The sequence below is a fragment of the Empidonax traillii genome, unplaced genomic scaffold (genome assembly GCF_003031625.1).
Source record: "Empidonax traillii isolate 1590-97213 ecotype Southwest subspecies unplaced genomic scaffold, ASM303162v1 scaffold1784:size61626, whole genome shotgun sequence".
Lineage (NCBI taxonomy): Eukaryota > Metazoa > Chordata > Aves > Passeriformes > Tyrannidae > Empidonax > Empidonax traillii.
This window is the reverse complement of record NW_020956977.1, coordinates 29,193-49,731: the sequence shown is the minus strand read 5'-3', so window position 1 is coordinate 49,731 and position 20,539 is coordinate 29,193. Positions and strand designations below refer to the sequence as shown.

The window sequence follows — 20,539 nt, the reverse complement described above, 5'->3', positions numbered from 1 at the left end:
TAACAGTTGTCATCAGTAACTCCTTATTTCTTCACTTACCTTCATGAGTACTTAGTCCTTGCCTGTCTCTTCAGCCTTCTTCCACTGTAGAAACTCATTGATAAATCACAATATGATGTGTTTAATCTTTTTTACTTGAAAAAGAGAAGTTTTCTATAAGATACCTTTTTAACATTGCGTATAAATGCATTTTATTGTTCAATAATTCCATCATTTATATTGTAGGTCATGCAGGAGTCTCTGCAAGCATGATGAAGAAAAGAACTTCCCACAAGTAAGTTGCTAATATCTTCCTAAAGTATAGTTCTCGATAACTGGGAGTACCGTTCTAGAAATGTATCTGTATTGTTCCAGTCATTTTGAAAATAATGTGGAGCAGTATTTAAACAGTGTATGTGTGTAGAGTCAGATTTCAATTCTTTTGGGGGGACAATGGGAAAGAATGCACCATTGGTACAGTTATAAACATCATTTTGAATGTTACTCTGAGAGAAATTATTCTGTCAATACAATTTTGTAATTTATGATTCAGAAACAAGAGATTGCAAGCCAGAAATTGGGCATATGTACTCTAGGATTCATTACAGTTTTAGTTTTTTAAAGGATTTTTTACCTTTTTTAAAAAATAAACAACATACTGTAGTACAGCTGCTATTTGTGTGAAGGTTACTTGCTTATCCTATACGTTCATCACATGTATTATTCTTTCTACTACAATTTGAACTAATAGTAGCTAAATGTTGCTATGAGTAAATGTGAGAAGATAGAGGTAGTAGCTTAGACATAAGTGATCTTAGTGAACAGCTAGATGTTGCATCTGGTTGCATCTCTGGTGGGTGAACTCTAAAATAGGCTGGGGAAAGGTGAAAATTATTAAAATGCTATTAGTTATATTTTGAGAATGAAGTCTTATAGTGCTGATATACAACAGGCATCAATCCAAAGCAATTTGTCTGGCAGAAATATCTTCAGTGATTAACATTTGAATTAGTATTAACTGTTTACCAGACACAGCACCTGATGTAAAACTACTCTAATTCTTTTCACCAACTCTTCACTATTCATTCTTGTCTATCTCCTTACAAGGCAGAGATAAACATTTATTTGTTTAGAGACAGGTAGAGTTAAAACTTAATTTCTCTTGTTCTTTTTCAACCGCTCAGAGAAAGGAGTGTATGATGGGAAGACTATCAGAGGTGGGTTGCCTTTTGTACTTGAGGGTGGCTAGATTTGTCTTTATTATTGTTTTGATATACACATTTAAATACCTAAATAGGTTGTATATTTTTTAGCATAAAGGCTTTTATGGGGCATATTAAGTCATGATCCTAAGTCATGTGATTTTGAGGTATTTAACTTAAGTGCCCAAGTTTTATATTGGTTTAGCCTAGTTTAATTGTTTAAGAATTGTTTAGTAAAGGTTTTATTTTGTACCAAACCTAGATGACACTGTGTGCTGCTCACTGAGTTTTCTGAAAATGGCAGACGCTAGTATAGAGTTGTTTTTATTTGATATTCATTGCTTACATTTTTGAGATCAACAGTAAGTAGTGCTGTAGACATGTTTATAGTAAACAAGTGAGATATGAATCACTGTTTAAAAATGTATGCTGATACTACTATGAGCTGTTACAGTAGACCATGAATTAGTAATGCATACTTTGTCATTGATTTAGTTATGATGATTTTTACATTCCTCATTTAAAGAAAAAGAGGAACAAGTCTACTGGCACTTGAAGGTCATAGGAGAGATTCTAAACTAGGTTCAGAAGTTCATAGGGGAGGGAAGAGCCAACAGGATTGAACAGGATATGGTCCAGTAACTGAGGAAGGGGTAAAATAAGCTGTGTGGATTAGTCTTCTAAACCCTTCTTAAATAAAATGGTAGTTAACCATTGACCCTTTTGGAAGGGGGTCCCATGTTTACAGTTCATCTGCAAAAGGGCAGTTTTTCTGAATGTGTCAGTGTCAATGGGTAGTGATGACCTCTGTGAATATAAAGTTAACCCTCTTTATGTCATATCAGTCAGTAGTCTCTTGGCTGTCATTCTTTCCACACTTGGTGCATCGTGTAAGTATAAAATATTCTAGGAGGTTTCTTATAGTTGGCAGTTCAAGGACTTTGAGGTGGAGGTTTTCTCTGCCACTTAACTATCACTGTACTTATCCCTTGTGAATTTCTGATCACACTTTAACTTGTTGTGGTGGATTATACTTGACTATGAGCCAAACTCCCACCCAACTGCTCACTCCCCTTCCTCACTGAGGCAGGGGGAGAAAATAGAATTTGAAAGTTCATGGGTCAAGATAAAGACAGGAAGATTGCTTGCCAGTTACTATCACAGACAAAACAGGCTTGACTTGTGGAAAATTAATTTATTGCAAGTTAAAATAAATTCAGGTGGTAAGAAAACAGGAAGACAAACATTAAAACAACACCTTTCTTTCCCCCTTTCCCATGCTCAAATTCATCCCTTCAATCCAGACTCCTCTACCACTCACCACCCCTAGGGTGCAGGGGAAATGAGGGAAGGGAATTTACAGTCCATACATAATGGTTGCTCTCTGCTGCTCCTCCCTCTTGTACCTTATTTCCCCCTGCTCTGATGTAGGTTCTCTACAGGTCACAGTTCCTGTCAGGAAAGTCTATTTCAGCATGGGCTCTTCCAGGGGAGACAGTCCTGTCAGGAAAACTCTGCTCTGGCATGGGTTCTCTGGGGGTTCTCCATGGACCACAGTTCCTTCAGGAAATATCTAACTGCTCCAGCATGGGTCCTTTTTTCCCTCTCCTTCTCTGTCTGTCCAATGGTGGGTTTTTTGTTCTTTACTAAATATGTTTTCACAAAGGCACCACAAACTTTACTGATTGTCTCAACTTTAGCCTGAAGTGGAACCATTGCCAGGCCAGCTGGAACCAGCTGTGTCTGGCACAGAGCAACCCCTGACTTCTCATAGAGGCTAGCCCTGCAGATGTTGTCATGTCTCTGGGTGTATGTTGTGTCCATTACCAAAACCTTGCCACGTATGCCAAATACACTCGTAATCCTAAGAAAATTGATTTCACAACTAAATGATGGCTTTTGAAGGAGTACAGAAAGTACTTTAAAACTTCTGTCTTTAGTAATGTGCCTCATAGTCTGAACATTAAGGAAAAATAGTTTATAACAATTCTCTGATCACATGATCCCCTTTTAGTGACAGTCTGTAGTAATATCAAAATTCTAATTCGGGCCCTATTTTTAATAATTTTTCTACATGGTACCATGAAATATAGAAATTGTACTGATCATTGCTACTCTGCTTCATTTGTGCTATTACCTAAATTTCTTTGAACTTTCTATGATCTGGTTCTCCTAATAAAACTTTTTCATGTAACAAGACTTTACTTATGAGCTTAGTGCCTTCAAGATAAATCCTCAGTCACCGAGACAAGCAGCTCTGGTACCAGCATGATTCATAGCACGGGGGGGAGGGTCCTGAACCTGGGGAGCCATGACAACCACCAGAAACCTGCAGCTTGTGCTACAGCTGCTGACAAGACCTGGGCAGGGTCAGGAGAAACATCCAACCTCCCCACCCCCATATAAAAGAAGCCCCTAGGGAGTGCTAGTGACCAGGGTAAGCCAACAGAGCAGTTGCAGGTAAGGGCATGCAGGAAGGGTACTATAGCTCTGCCAACTTGACCAGGGAGCAATAGTATCCACCTGGCAGGAGTCTATGAACACTCTAAACTCTGCACCCAACATGACTGATGCAGCTTCCCAGGTAGAGCTCCAGTGGAAATATGCTGCTACCCAGGTGTCGGGCTGCAGGGCATGCCCTACTCTTATACCAGTACCAGACAGCAGCAGTGAGCACACCTGGGGGAGGTGCACCCAGGTAGAGGAAAACCTCTATTTAGTGACAGAGCTCCAGGACATGGTGAGTAGGTTGTTAAGGAATAACAGAGAGCATGAGGGAGAGAGACTGCTGGAATTGTGCCCTACCTTTCCCGGGGCAGAGCTGTCAGGCAGACAGGACATATGGAAGATTCCCTATCCTGTCTGCTTGGCAGAATTCAGTGACTTATAGGGATAGGGGACAATGGTGACAAGTTCCTGCCTAGTGTAGCAGAAGTAAGGAGGGGAGTCAGCAGAACTGCCACCTTGGACTTGAGGAGGGCACACTTCATCTATTTAGGGGCCTGGTTGAAAGAGTCCTTTGGGAGGCAGTCCTGAAGGACAAAGGAGTCCAGGAAGGCTGAAGAAAATCTTTAAGACCTAGGCCATCCCGATGTGCTGAAAGACAAGCTGACAGGGAAGAAGACCAGCCTGGCTGAACAGAGAGCTTTGGCTGGAACTCAGGGAAAAAAGGAGAGTTTATGATCTTTGGAAGAAAGGGCAGGCAACTCAGGAGGACTACAAGGATGTTGGGAGGTTGTGCAGGGAGAAAATTAGAAGGGCCAAAGCCCAACTAGAACTTAATCTGACTACTGCTGTAATAGACACTAAAAACTGTTTCTATAAATGCATCAGCAACAAAAAGAAGGCTAAAGAGAATCTCCACCCTTTATTGGATGTGGAGGGCAACATAATGACAAAGGATGAGGAAAAGGCTGAGGTACTGAATGTCTTCTTTGCCTCAGTCTTTACTAGCAAGAGCAGCTGTTCTCAGAGTACCAAGCCCAGTGACCTGGAAGACAGAGATGGAGAGCAGAATGAGGCCTCCATAATCAAAGGGGAAACGATCAGCAACCTGCTACACCTCTTAGACATGCACTAGTCTATGGGGTAGGATGAGATCCATCCAAGGGTAGTGAGGGAACTGGTGGAAGTGCTAGTTAAACTACTTTCAATCATTTATCAACAGTCCTGGATAATCAGGGAGGTCCCAGTTGATTGGAGGTTAGCAAATATAATGCCCATCTACAAGAAGTACCGGAAGGAGGATCCAGGGAACTATACAGACCTCTTGGCCTGACCTTGGTGCCAGTGAATGTTATGGAAGAGATTGAGTGCCATCATGCAGCGTGTACAGGACAACCCGTTCATCAGGTCCAGTCAGCATGGGTTTAGGAAAGGCAGGTCCTACTTTACTGTCTTTATCTCCTTCTATAAGGTGACCTGCTTAGTAGACAAGGGAAAGGCTGTGGATGTTGTCTACCTGAATTTCAGTAAAATCTTTGACACCATTTCCCACAGCATTCTCCTCGAGAAACTGGCTTCCCATGGCTTGGACAGGTGTACTCTTCACTGGGTAAAAAACCAGCTGAATGAATGGGCCCAAAGAGTGGTAGTGAATGGCGTTAAATCCAGTTGGCTGCTGGTCACAAGTGGGGTTCCCCAGGGATGGTCCTGTTTAATACCTTTATCAGTGATCTGGATGAGGGAATCGAGTGCACCCTCACCAAGTTCACAGATGACACCAAGTTGGATGGGAGTGTTGATCTGCTGGAAGGTAGGAAGGCTCTGCAGAGGGATCTGGACAGGCTGGATCAATGGGCCAAGGCAAATTGCTTGAGGTTCAACAAGGCCAAGTGCTGGGTCCTGCACTTGGGTCACAACAACCCTATGCCAGGCTGCAGGTTTGGGGAAGAGTGGCTGGAAAGCTGCCCAGCAGAAAAGGATGTGGGGGTATTGGTCGACAGCCAGCTGAACATGAGCCAACTGTGTGCCCAGGTGGCCAAGAAGGCCAACAACATCCTGACTTGTATCAGCAATAGCGTGGCCAGCAGGACCAGGGAAGTGATTGTCCCCCTGTACTCAGCCCTGGTGAGACTGCACCTCAAGTACTGTGTCCAGTTCTGGGCCCCTCACTACAAGACATTGAGGTGCTGGAGTGAGTCCAGAGAAGGGCAATGAAGCTGGTGAAGTGTCTGGAGCACAAGTCTTATGAGGAGTGGCTGAGGGAACTGAGGTTGTTTATTCTGGAGAAAAGGAGGCTCGGAGGGACCTTATAGCTCTCTACAGCTACCTGAAAGGAGGTTGTAGTGATGTGGTTGTTGGTCTTTTCTGCAAAATAATAAGCAATAGTTGAGCCAGGGAAGGTTTTGATTGGATATTAGGAAAAATTTTAGTGAAAGGTTTGTCAAACATTTGAACAGTCTGCCCAGGGAAGTGTTGGAATCACCATCCCTGGAGGTATTGAAAAGACATGTAGATGTATTGCTTATGGACATGGTTTAGTGGTGGACTTGGCAGTGTTAGGTTTACAGGTGAACTCAATGATCTTCAAGGTCTTTTCCAACCTAAATGATTCTATCATTTCTTTGAAATAAAAGGATCTGAAACTTAGTGGAATTGAAGGGCCTTTTACAATGAGGTCATAACTGAAGCATCAGGACTTGGTGTTACCTGTTTTTTCTGTCTCTGCATGTTCTATATATGTATGACAATTTAAATATTGAATGTCTAGCGGTTTGAAATGTTATCCCAGTCTTAAAGAACAAAATTTTGTGAAATTTTAAGGGTTATTCTAATACAACAGAAGGGAAACATTTTGGATTTTCTCATTATACCATCTCAAAATTTACATACTTATGTGTTCCTCTGCTTATCACAGAAACAACATACAATTGGTATAAAAAGAGGTTTGAGAAAGTTAACTATTGTTGCCTAAAATGGAAGAAAAGAACTTTCTGGGCAATATTAATATAGATAAAGTAGACAGCAGTCTTTAATTAAAGCACTTTAGGTACACTATATACAGAAGTACACTATAGTATACAATACAGTATTGGGCTTTTACAATTTTATAGCTGTAATTAATTATCATATCTAATGGATATATCCAATACAAAAATTGTCCATCCCTGATAACCTCTCTCAGGTCCGTCCCTCAGCATGCCTTCAGGGAATTGAATTGGAGGTCTCAGGACCCCTTTCCTCATCATCATCACCATCCTCAGGTCACATCCCTTCTTTGGAGCTTTTCCAAGGTCTCCAGGCTTTCTAGGTTGCTTTGTCTACAATGATATCTTTCTAGGTACATGTCCCAAACAAGATGTACTTGCTAAGGTCTTTTCCTTGAAGAGAACATTAAACAAAACTGAAGGAATTCTGAGAATTTGATATGAAGCGTGAGAAAGGAGTTTTAGTTAACTGCTATTCTCAAGTGTTAGAAACTATACAGCTATATTAAAAATCTATATGCTACAAATCTTAAGAATCCTAACGCATCACTATTATCTTATATGGAAGTATACTGATCATGGTTATTACGCACCCATTTTTTTTATATTATCACACTCATTTTTAAAAAGAGTAGTAAGAAGTTCCCTGGGAACTACTGACCAGTCAATTTTACCTCCATGCCTGGTAAGATCATGGAACTGATCTGCCTGGAAGACATGTGGAAACATGGAAAACAGGGAGATGATTAGAGACGGCCAACATGGTTTCAGCAAGGGCAAGTCATGCCTGACTAATCTAGTGCCCTTCTACGATGGAGTGACTGCATTAGTGGACAAGGGAAGAGCAACTCATGTTATCTATGTGGATTTCTGTAAGGCCTTTGTTACGGTCCCCCACTACATTCTTGCCTCGAAATTGGAGACAGATGGGTTTGATAGATGGGCTGTTAGATGGATAAGGAATTGACTAATGGCTGCATTCAAAATCAACGGCTCAATGTCCAAGTAGAAACCAGTCATGAGTGGTGTCCCTCAAGGGTCAGTACTGAGACCAGTAGTCTTCAGTATCTTCATTGATGACATAGTGCTGGAATCTCAGGCAGTTTACCAAGACCAAGTGCAAGGTGTTGTACCTGGGTTGGGGCAACCCTCGGCATCAATCCAGGCTGGGGGATGACCAGATCCAGAGCAGCCTTGCCAAGAAGGACTTGGGAGTGCTGGTGGATGAGAGGCTGGACATGACCTGGCAACGTTTGCTTGCATCCCAGAAAACCAAACATGTCCTGGGCTGCATCAAAAGCAGTGTGACCAGCAGGTCAAGGGAGGTGATTCTGCCCCTCCACTCTGCTCTTGTGAGACCCCACCTCAAGTACTGTGTCCAGTCCAGGGGTCCCCAGCACAGGGAGGACATTGACCTTTTGGAGCAAGTCCAGAGGAGGTCTCCAAGATGATTAGAGGGATGGAGCACCTCTCCTATGAGGAAAGACAGAGAATTGGGATTGTTTGGCCTGGAAAAGAGAAGGCTTTGGGGTCACTTAATTGTGGTCTTCCAGTACCTGAAGGAAATGTACAGGAAAGATGAGGCAAGACTATTTACAAGAGCATGTAGTGACAGGACAAGGCGGAATGGGTTAAATTGAAAGAGTGTAAGTTTAGATTAGGTATTAGGAAAAAATTCTTTACTGTGAGGGTGGTGAGGCACTGGAACAGGTTGCCCAGGGAAGTTGTGGATGCCCCATCCCTGGAGATGTTCAAGGCCAGGTTGGATGGGGCTCTGAACAATGTGATCTAGTTGAAGGTGTTCCTTCCCACAGCAGAGGTGTTGGAACTAGATGATCTTCAAGGTCCCTTCCAACACAAACCATTTTATGATTCTATGATTTTATAACTGACAGTGGGATTGAGTGCATTCACAGCAAGTTTGCAGATGATACCAATCTGAGTGGTGCAGTTGATTCACTGGAGGGAAGGGATGCCATCCAGAGGGACCTTGACAGGTTCAGTCCATGTGAGCCTCATGAAGTTCAACAAGGCCAAGTACAAGGTCCTGCATCTGGGTCAGGGTAATCCCCAGTATCAATACAGACTGTAGGATGAATGGATTGAATGCAGCCCTGCAGAGAAGGACCTGGTACTGGTGGATGAAAAATTGATCATGAGATGGCAGCATGTGCTTTTCAGCCCAGAAACCCAATTGTATCCTGGGTTGAATCAAAAAAAGTATTGCCAGCAGGTCAAGGGAGGTGATTCTCCCTTTCTACTCTTCTCTGATGAGACCCCACCTGGAGTACTGTGTGCAGCTCTGGGGCCTCCAGCACAAGAAAGACATGGACCTGTTGGAGTGGGTCCAGAGGACAACCATGAAAACAATCAGAGGACTGGAACACCTCTCCTATGAAGAGAGTTTGGGTTATTCAGCCTGGAGAAGAGAAGTCTCTTGACGAATGGGGGGTTAAACCCATACATCCGGCCCAGAGCGCATCTTGCGTGGGAAACAGACACGTACACGCAGGTTACATGTCCGGCAAAATGGCCGATTCCTTTATTACCAGGGTGCTTATATAGGGAGGGTATAGAAGGTTCTGGGACAAGGGAAGGTTTGGATTTGAACCCTCGAATCTCGAGGACTTCTGATAAGGGAGCTTGAAGATATTGGTTAGGGGGATATGTTTATTCATTCAGGGGGAAGGGATAGCCAGGGGAGGAAGGGAAGGTGTGGTCTTTGGGGGCCCAGGAGAGGAAAAGGGAGTGTAGGAGAGGGGGGTCCTGGGATGCCTGTCTTCTTATCACTGTGCTGCGGACTCTTTCCTGGTCCCGGCTGTCAGAGCTCTCCAAGATGGATGTCTTCCTGGGAGGCCCACTGAGGTTCTTCCAGCATCTCTCTGCATTCTTTGTAAGATCTCATCCGTTCACTCCCCACAGTCTCTGTGGAGACCTTATATATATTTTCAATATATAAAAAGTACTTTTATGAAAAGACAAAGAAAGACTTTTTACCAGGGTCTGTACTGACAGGACAAGGGTCAATGGTTTTAAACTGAGAGTAGGTTTAGATTGGACATAAGGAAGAAATTTCCTATGAGGCACTGGAACAGGTTGCCCAGAAAAGCTGTGGATTTCCCATCATTGGAAAGTATTCATGGTCAGTTTGGATGGGGTTTTGAGCAACCTGATTTAATGAATCTAGGTGATCTTTAAAGGCTGATCATTCTATGATTCTGTTATTTGTAGTCAGAAACCTGTTTTCTTCCTTATGACGTTCAGTTGCAAGCAAAAATAGGTTTTCTTTGGCAATTTATTTGTTTGAAAATCATATTTCCTGCTATAACAAATAGCAGTCCAAATGAGAATGAGTATCTGTCCAGTAGTACCAGACTTCAGAGAAAGGAAAGCTTGAACTGCAAGTATACCTGGCTGCTGCTTGCTTTGTAATTGCATTTATGGCATTTTTTGCTCTCTCCAAAGTGTTTTAAAAGGTAGTTATCAAATTAAACTGTATTATGTAGATTTTTTTCATCATATTTTTTAAGTGATTGAAACTTTTCAGTTAATTGTGCAAATTTAAATGTTATGATTATGATTTTTAGGCAGAAAGTGAGATTAACTGTGTGGTTAAACATGAAGAGTATTATTTTACCTTTTTCCACTTCAACTTTTTAGCTTCAGTAGCAGTTAGTTTTATTCTGTGAGGACGCCTTAAAATGGAATTGCGATTCATTGAAGCTAAATACATTAATTGCATGCAAAACATTGTCCTTTACATAGTGCCTAAGAACCAAATCTCATTTATTCAGAATAAAACTTTACTATTTTAATTTTTTTTTAAAATAAGACTTGAGCAAGAAGTATTATTTAAACATGTGTTCAAGCTCCTGCGGAAAATTAGAACCAGCTCTGCAGAGGAGTTCCTCTTAACTAGAAGAGATTAGCATTTCTATAATACTCCTAACTTTGACAACACAGGTTGTGAATGCAGACTGACCTCCTTGATCAGGTTAAATCATCACAGAAATTAAATTTGACAAAAGATACTGTGGAACTCTGCTAAGATTTTCATGGAGAATGAGTCTTGAGGTGGGACAAGCTGATGAAGGAATTATACATCTTGTTTTTAATAGACATGATTATATCTTCAACATTAGTAATTTTATATACTGTTTTTATTATTCTTTAAGACTCATTATGAGACTTCATTGTGTCTTTTGGATCTCTATCATATATGAGCTACTCTTTGAGCTTTCATTGTTCCTAGAGACATTTTTCTTTGGTCACTGTCACTAATCTAATGATGAATGTTGTTTTATGCAACTGATTATTCTTTTTATATATGTTGCTTTTAAGCATGCTAGCGATGTGTAGATTGCCATTTAAATGAAGTGCACTATAACTGGTAATTAATCCAGAAATCTATTTTTGAATTAGCTAACATTTGTGAGAATTTTAATCAGGCAACCCACTAAATATCACTTTAGGAATGAATATTCATATTGTAACATGCTAAAATAAAGATAATATATATTGATCACGTATGTAATGTCATAATGTTTGTGTTTCTTCATACATTGTATTTACAAGTGTCAACTTACTGTTTTGGGGTTTTTTAACTCAATAGAATAAAACTTGTGTAACACTGTTTTAGGGGGTTGAAACTGTTAAATAGCTTACATGACTGTTTACGAGAGCAACTGCCATTCACCAGAAGAAATCTTTCTGTGCAAGTTGGATTACAAAAATGAGGAAGGGTTAAAAGCATATTTAATTTATAATCTGCTTTAAAGAATATCACTTCTATTGCTGTGACCTTTGCATATAATTTTTCTTGTGTTGTACTAAAAAGGAACATTGAAAGAATATTGTCGCTACCATGTGTCTTTAAAAATACTTGAAGTCAAAGATACCTGCAAGTGCAAAGGAAGCAAAATTTCCTTTGGGTGACAACAAAGGTTAGGGAAAACAAATGCTTTGAAGAATTTTAATTAACCACCACTAATGTTTCCACTGAATTCTTCCTCCTGGGATAAGGGAATTATGTTTACTATTCTACCAAGAGCAACAATGTAGCAAAAGTATATTAGGTGACATTGCTCTTTCAGACCTGATTTAGAGTTTTAACAAGCAAGCTTTATTTTTGATGTTCAGTGTAACAATGGCTAAAAAAGATATTTTGGCTTAAGCAAACTGGTTTTAGAAACTACTATTATGAAAGCAACCTTATACAAAATGTTGAAAATGTTTCACTACTTTTCAGTGTGTTTTTTTTCCTTTTCCAGTGCAATGTAATATGATTTATACCCTAATTTGAATAAGGTGCACTAAGCTGTATGTGCTAGAAATTAATGTATCTTATATTAATATAATAATAATGTATTACCTTCTTAAAGCATGCACCTCTTGTCCGGAGTAGAATTTTGAGTATGTACTTGTTTAATGTTATGTTTGTATCTGTGTACAGAAAGCATAGAAACAATGTTGGACCAAGCAAACCTATTTCTCAGCCACGAAGAAACATTGTAGGCTGCAGAATACAGCATGGCTGGAGAGAAGGGAGTGGACCTGTAACACAATGGAAGGGCACAGTTCTTGATCAAGTTCCTGTAAATCCCTCCCTCTATCTTATAAAGTATGATGGATTTGATTGTGTGTATGGACTAGAACTGCACAAAGATGAAAGAGTTTCAGCACTTGAAGTCCTTCCAGACAGAGTTGGTAAGCAGTTTTTTCCTATATGTGCATATGTTGTCAGAACATTTAAATTTTATTAAATTACTTTTCATTACATGGCAGATAATCTAAATGCTCTAATTTTTTTTTATTTCACAAATTTTTGATGATAGCAGAGAGAATAGTGCTGTCTTTTGTCTTTAAATGGTATGCAGACAATTCTGTGTTTTTTCTTTTTGAGTCTTATCCCTAACAAGCTTATGTACATGTAACAGTGAAATTTCCATTAAAATTTAAACTGAGCCAGCTGAGAAATGTCCTGACTATGTTTTCTTGTGTGTGTTTGACAGTAATTATGCGTTTGGTTGGGTTTTTTTTCATGTGCTTTCCCTAGGTTTTAATACAAGCGGAGGGAAAAAAGCATTTTCTAAGTTAATTGACTAGTAACAAGACTTTATTGTTATAATTAGCACTGAATTGTTAAACTGCAGGTTCTTCCAAACTGTAAAGTTCAAAGTTTACCCTAGTAATTACTTATTTCTGAATGGAATAAATTGTTGTTTTTCCTGTCTGCAAAGAAATCAGTATCAGTCTCTAGAATGGAGTTAGGGGGAACCAAACTGAACGCCTTCATTAATAACTTCATACAGCTGCTCTGTGATTTAGCCTCTCTCCCCTCCACCCACAATACAAATATATTTAAAATACAGATGCTATTCCTTGCTGTGGCCTATATTGGTCTCCTTTATCTTCCATTATGATAGTTGGATTGGAAGGGAGGTGCAATAATGGAAAATGTCAATAAAGAGTTAACGTTAAAATAATTCTTCAAGTTCTTCTGTTCTTTTTTCTTTAACGCTCTGAAATGGACATTATTTGTTTTGTATGTGAATTGACCAACTTTGAAACAAATTTATTCATGAATCTGGATAAAGATTAATTTTTGCAAAGACTTATTTCTGTACTTTTTGAATGGACATACTTATGAACTGCTACCATTTCAGCTTCATCTCGAATTAGCGATGCCCACCTGGCAGACACAATGATTGGCAAAGCTGTGGAACATATGTTTGAGACAGAGGATGGCTCAAAAGATGAATGGAGGGGGATGATATTGGCTCGAGCTCCTATTATGAACACATGGTTTTATATTACCTATGAGAAAGATCCTGTCTTGTACATGTACCAACTCCTAGATGACTATAAAGAAGGTGACCTTCGCATTATGCCTGATTCCAGTAAGTAGAACAGCTACTTTTTTCTTCTGGAAAGTGGCATCTCTCTGTATTATTGTATAGCTTATGGAAAAGAGAATTGACAAACAAGGAACTTTTTAAGTATCAAGACTAGAAAGGTTTACAGCACAACTGAAAAAACACCTGTATTAAGCAATTTCTGAAATATTTTACTTGAATCAGTGGTGAAATATGCAGTAAATACTGGAAAATCCTTTTCCATTATAATTCCTAATTCTGATAAATATATACATACTGTTGTGGAAGAGATTACTCTTAGATTTTTTTTACACTGACAAACTAGATGCTTTCTGTTGTTATTTTCTTATAGAAGTGTCACAAATTAAGAACCATCTCAAGGAGTTGTATTTTTTAAGCAGTTCTTATAAGAATAATGTTTTGGGGATAACTAAAATAGTCTGGTTAATTTAGTTTGGGTAGGCATCTTCAGTTTGAAAGTTTTTGAATAGTTTCTTGGAGGAAAGAAGCACTAATTTTTGAAAACTCATTTTCTCTCACATGTTTAAACACGTAAACAGGAAAAAAATTCAATAGGCTAGGAGGAATATTTTTTCTTCCTTTTTTGAAGTGAAAGTTATTGCTTTTTTCCTATAAATATTTTCACACAGTGTTGTTCAAGGGATTATAGCTAATACCAAAAAAAAAGAAGAAAAAACTTTGTCAAGAATATTGTACTCTCATTGTCCTGCACCTCAAAAGCACTTCTCTGACAGAGAGGCAATTTTGGCTTTAAAGTAAATCATTAATTACATAGCCAAACAATTGCAATGCACTACATAAATATTATTTAGAATTAATTCATTGAGTTTTTGAGACTGTCTTCCTTCAGATCTAGCAGTGGCTGAGTAAACAACTGGCACTTACTTGCATAACTTCTGTACTAATCCTATGAGTTTAGACTTTTTTTCCAGTCTAACAAAAATCAACATATTTGTGGCTTCAGAAGGAGACACAAAAATTAATGGAAAAATTGATCTTCCTATTTGTAAAAAAAAAAAAAATGAATAAAGCAAGCTCTTTCAGAGTTGCCACCCTGACATACCTTGCAATTACTTTTTAAATTCTGCTTTGCTTTCTTCTTTATTGAAAAATAAGTTTAAAAAGACTTATGCTTTTCATATTTAAGAATTAAGTTTTTAATGTGTGGTTTTTTTCCTGAGACTATCTATTGTGGGTCCTTTCCAACTCAGGATATTCTATGATTCTATAATTTTCATGATTACTTACCTCTGTTTCTAAGACACTATGAACAGGGAAGCTACCTTCCCTGAATTTGGATCTTTTACAGAATTGTGTCTTTAGGGATACTTCTGGGTAGATTTTGCTAGAAAAGCAAATTATATAGTTACAGTATCCATTCTAGTGTGAAATCAAAAGCTCCTTTCAACAGCATTACTGATTAAGGAGGTTGCACTTAGCTTGGAAGATGTGGGTTTGTTGCAATGGCACGTTTGCATTGACATTTTGGATAGTGTTTGGGTTCTAGCACACCTGCCTTTCTGTTAAAGTCACTAAGTGGCTTGTTCTGCTAGGGGCTTAAATTCAATTATCTACAAACATTTTGCAATTGGTGTGTAAACCTTCATGTCAACGATTTACTTTTCTAACCAATTGAAGTGCTATTTTTTTCTTCATAAAAGTGAGGATGGTATTACCTAAAAAGTAAAATCTGTGACTACTCTCTAGAAGCATGGCAATAGTTAGGTGTTTGTCTAAACAACTCAACTTGTTTTAGACATACTCTGCATTTTAAACTCATGATTGTTTCTTAACTTTTAAAGAAGTCTCTGCAGTTTTGTATATTGGAAAAAATCCATAAGTTTCTACCAAAGTACATTGTATTTTCATATTACAGATGATTCACCTCCTGCAGAACGAGAACCAGGTGAAGTTGTGGACAGCCTGGTAGGCAAACAAGTGGAATATGCCAAAGAAGATGGCTCAAAACGGACTGGCATGGTCATTCATCAAGTTGAAGCCAAACCATCTGTCTATTTCATCAAGTTTGATGATGATTTCCATATTTATGTCTATGATTTGGTGAAGACATCCTAGGCATCATCATGAACTTCTGCCAAATTTGTGGAACTATTAATTGTAAAATTTGTAGACACAGACTTGACTGATTTTCAGTTAAATGAAAGCTTAAATGTCCCTGCGAACCCACAATCTCTGCTAGCAACTCTGTTTTGTTCTGAATAATACAAATTTATGTGAACATGACACATCTTTTGTTAAGAGAACTCTTTTTCTTGAAGGAAGTCAATATATTTGGGTGGTAGGGAGTCAAAAGCAAAGAACAGTTGCAAATTCAAGCTGTGTGAAGTCAATCTAGTATTGCAATCTAGATTTTTTCATAGATTAACTTTTTTTTCAACCTTGCATCACCTGTTCAACTGCCACATGCAAGTGTAGTTTGCTATTTTCCATATGCCTTCTTTTGCAACATTAAATTTAATTTCTTGGCTACTGGCAGTCCTTGTTTTCTGGCTTGGGACAGAGGTGACTTTTCTGAAAGATTTAAACAGCTTGTGCAGCAGTAAGGAGTATCTAACCCAAGTAACATCAATTTACTGTGTTTCTACACTTCATTTCAAATTAATTTTTTTAAGAACTTGCAGTACATGGAAATACTTGTGCATTTTTACTAGTCACAGGACAGTAGGGTATCAGGTGTTTGACTTATGCACCTTTCAGTGAAAAGGCTTTAAACTATAAAAATATATTTAATCTGCATATCCAGTTAATTAGAAAATGCAGGTTAAGCGCCTGTGTTTACAAGTTGTAGGAACCAGTAAAATACACACAACAAAGCTGCCTTTAATCCTAAATGTTGTACTCTGATTTGTTACACACATTTCATAGCAGAATACAAGTGCTTGGTGCCACAAGTTTAACAGTATATAATGCTACTTAAGCAGACTTTAGACTACACATTGGCAATCAGTAGTCTCTCGTTTAATATCAGAACCTAGCAAACTGGATGTTTGTGTGTGGACTTAGAAACCTAGCATTAGCTAATCTTTCCCACAGTAAATACAAGTTTATTGGGAGGGGGGTCCTTTTACACTGAGGACCTCCTTTAGAGAAGGAGAAGCATTTAATGCCTTCTGCTCAGTCTGCTGTATTCCTTTGCTTTGTTTTGTGTTGGACTTTGCTATTGTTTTTAACCATTTTGGTTTAAGAAGGCATCTTTTCAATGTATTCTTTTTCTGGCTTTTCCATGTAAGGACTGTCCAGACAAATCTACAGTTTAAACCTATTGTTGCCTTTTGTGGTGTACTTGCTTTGAGGTATGCCGTTAACATGAATTTCATTCTATGAACACTAGAGTTTTGCATGCCAGTGGTGTACTATCTAATGAGAGCTATAGACAGTCTCAGTGGTTCAGTCATCTGCATTAGATTGTGGATGTAAATAGCAACCCACAACAGCAGAATCCTTTCACAGTTTTAATCTTGCAAGATAGTTGTAAATCAAGGGTAGGGTATTTGTTGTTTTTTAAGAATAGCAACTTTTAAAAGCATCGTAACTGTAACAAGGATCAGCACAGCAACAAAATTGTCGTTAAAGCAGAGCTCTACAAGCTTCAAAGCACTGCTTCACAGAAATACAGTATGTGAAGAATCTGAATACAGTCAACACTATTGATGGAAAGAAGAAATAAATAGGTATACAACCTTATGATGTCAGTGGAAGGATGCAGGAGAGGTACTGTTAATCAGAGATCAGAGGTCTGACTTCTATTGTGGGTATTCTTGATATCAAAGACTCAGTGGTTTAAGTCCTTTTCTGTCCATTTTTTTGCCTGATTTCATATTTTAGCCTTAAGGCTTGTGCCTCATTATGCTGTTAAATGGTAATACTGTATAAATATGGTATCTTAATTCTTTGTCCCTTGCTACTATATTGCATTCTATCCTGTATTTCATCATGGGCAACCAAAGGCAGGCTATTGTCTTTCATTTCACAACTTCTCAATCCAGTCTTTAAGCACTGAGTCCATAAATTTTCATTGTTTTTTGAACAGAATGAGCAGATTTGCAACACAGTGCTTTCATCCTGCAGATCTGTTATGTGCTTTCTATTGACTCTTAAGAGTCCTGCATGTAAATCTCAAAGCTGAGCCTGGCTCCATGAGCCCAAGCTGATATTTGTGGCACAACAAGTGTATTGATTACACACAAAATACATGAATAACTTAGTACAATGAATTTTGGGCTTTACATTTAAGGATGTAACAACAAGGTTTGTTTTGAAATATTTGAGGTTTAGGTCTATTGGAACATTTTTAGCATTAGGCTTGCATTTGTGAGTTTTTATGTAAGCCACTCTAATACACCATATTTTGCTAATTAGAATATAATCTATACAGTATATACTGTCAAATTTTATGATTGTTTTTAGATGTCCACATTGTCTGTTGCATGAGCTCTTTCTTTTCATTTTTTTTTCTTAAGGTTTGTGGGGGGAGTGTTTTTGATTTTGTGGTTGTTTTTTTTTAATAGCTTAAACCACCTTTTTGAGAATTGACACTAATTCCACTCCCTGCCATCTGCTTTGGGCTTTATTTTAGGCTCATGTTTCAGATCTGCATGCAGTGCTTGCATTACCCTAGTAACTACATGTTGGTCCCTTGTTCTAGGGGTTCAACATTACTTTCCAAATTTATCATAGGTCTTGTGATGACACAAGCCATGGATCTATATATAAAAGTTATTGGCCTCTCATTTACCTGCTGTAGTATTGTTGTATATTGTGTGTGCATGATGTCAATCTGTCATGTAAAACTTTTAAAAAGGAAAAAAAAACCCACCTTAAATGCAGACCATCCTTTTTTGCATGCTTAGAAGGTTAGAACATTCTATGTAACAAACTGAAGTTGCATGTTATAATGTTTAGGTTTGAAGTTTGTTCTGTTTTTATTTTGTGTTCAGTTTTTTGTGAATTTACTTATTGTGCTGTTTGAATGGTTGTTAGTAGGATTAAATGCACTGGTGAGGCAAACATAGTGCCAAGAGAAGGTAATTTTCCAGTTGTATGTGTCATACAGCATTTGAAGGGACCATGTATTCTGTTCAAGGCTAAATAAAATCACAATTGATAAGTAAAACACTGATTTTTTTTTTCTTTTGAATACCAAAGCCTAAACTAAGTTGGACTACATAAAGACTTAAATACTTTGGGGGAAATCCTATTTATTACAATAGGTATACAACTTCTTTAATTAATTAAAATGGAGGCTTTATCTTCAAATAGATTAAAGTTACTTCAGGGAAAAATAATTATGGTAAAAAACAGCTTCTGGTTCCTTGAAAATGTTGTGCATTTTGTATTTTACATCATTAGTGCAATTTGGATGGTTCTTGGTATGTGTATAGTTCAAAGGTCTTCGTGTTCACATTTTAAAATTAGGTAGTGACTTCATGTTTAGAACTTGGTTTCATTATTTTTATTTTCTTTTAGAAGTATGAACACTTTAAATCTGTTACTTAATTCTGTAAGTAATTTTTATAATTATGATGTAACTCTATCCTTAAAACATTTAAAATAAATTCTTTATGTGCAACTCATGACTGTAAATTTTATTCTCAGATTGTGAATAAGCAGTTTCTTCAGTATTTTAATTTAAAAGGACTTAGGATTTTAAAGTTGGTCCATGTGTGCTGGTATAATACTTTCCCCTATGAAGTAAGTTTGCTTGCTAAGTCAGATATTTTTTTTTCCCCATGTAAGTATGAATGTCAACAAGATGGAATTTAACTGAGGTAAAGCATAATGCTTAAACTGTATTTCATGGAAAGCAGAAAAATTCCTCCTCAGGGGTTTATGCAAGTCTGTGAGGAAGCCTCTTATTTCCAGAACACACTATAGCTCACACTGTTAGCAGTAGTTCAACAGCAGGGAACAGTAGAAGTGTTTGTCAGTGTTTAGCTGATGGATGTGGCTGCTTTGAACTAATGTGCTTAACTAAAATTGGAATTTTATTTTACTCACTGAATTAAAAAAAAAAAAAAAGAACTTATCCAAAGCTAGGTGTGATGAGCAGTGAAGAGAATAATACCACAGTGCTGTGAATTTCCTTGAGACATTAAATTTTTCATACTAATATATGAGCATTTAATTATTTTATGTCATTAAAGGTAAATTACCAAGCCTGACTTTGAATACTGAAATCATGAGACTTTCCTTATTCCTCCCTCTTCTCTGATTATGGGGGGAAAATCTTATATGAATACCCCAAAATATATTTTTGGCACCAAGTTGCCAACACCCCTGGACAGTGGGAAGAAGCGTACTCTCAGCAAATTCACAGATGATGCAAAACTGGGAGAAGTGGCTGATACACCAGAGGGTTGTGTTGCCATCTAGAGGTACCTTGACAGGCTGGAGAAATGGACTAACAGGAACCTCATGAATTTCAACAAGGGGAAGTACCAAGTCTCACACCTGGAGAGGAACAACCCCATGCACCAGGACATGATGAGGGTTCACCAACTGGAAAGCAGCTTTGCAGGAAAGGACTGTATGTGTGTAGTGTCCTGGTGGAAAGCAAGCTAAACTTGAGCCAGCAATGTGTCCTTGTGGTAAAGAAGGCTAACAGTATCCTGGGCTGCATTGGAATATTGTTGCCAGAAAGTCAAGGGAGGTGATCCTTCCCCTTTATTCAACACTGGTGAGGCTGCATCTAAAGTGCCATGTCCAGTTCTGGGCCCCTCAGCACAAGAGAGTCTTGGACAGCAAAGAGCCACAAAGATGATTAAAAAACTGGAGCATCTCTCCTATGAGGAGAGGTTGTCACCTGGTTTTATAGGGATAGACAAGTTCTTTTGGAAATCCTTGGCAAAATGATGACGAAACTAAGTTGTAGTTACATTTAAAGTTGGGGTTTTTTTACCAGACTTTTATGACCAGCATAGAATGTTATGATCAGGGTAGCACAGGTGTTTTAATAAGCAGAATCAGTGTAGTACAATTTTATAAGTAGCATAGCACGGAATTTTGTACCACA

General features: G+C 38.3%; 1 protein-coding gene across 2 annotated transcripts; it reads left to right on the top strand.

Moving 5' to 3' along the window:
* The first annotated feature begins 226 nt into the window (after nucleotides 1–226).
* LOC114071009 (spindlin-Z-like) lies at nucleotides 227–15,626 on the top strand. Of its 2 annotated transcripts, XM_027908665.1 has the most exons (4): nucleotides 227–274; nucleotides 12,063–12,316; nucleotides 13,276–13,509; nucleotides 15,383–15,626. In XM_027908665.1, exons 1-4 carry the CDS (start codon nucleotides 249–251, stop codon nucleotides 15,580–15,582), a joined length of 714 nt encoding a protein of 237 aa, XP_027764466.1. In that variant the 5' UTR covers nucleotides 227–248; the 3' UTR covers nucleotides 15,583–15,626. The 2 variants fall into 2 exon arrangements, with proteins under 2 accessions (XP_027764466.1, XP_027764465.1); XM_027908664.1 differs by lacking the exon at nucleotides 227–274 and having other exon boundaries at nucleotides 11,994–12,316.
* Nucleotides 15,627–20,539: the final 4,913 nt, after the last annotated feature.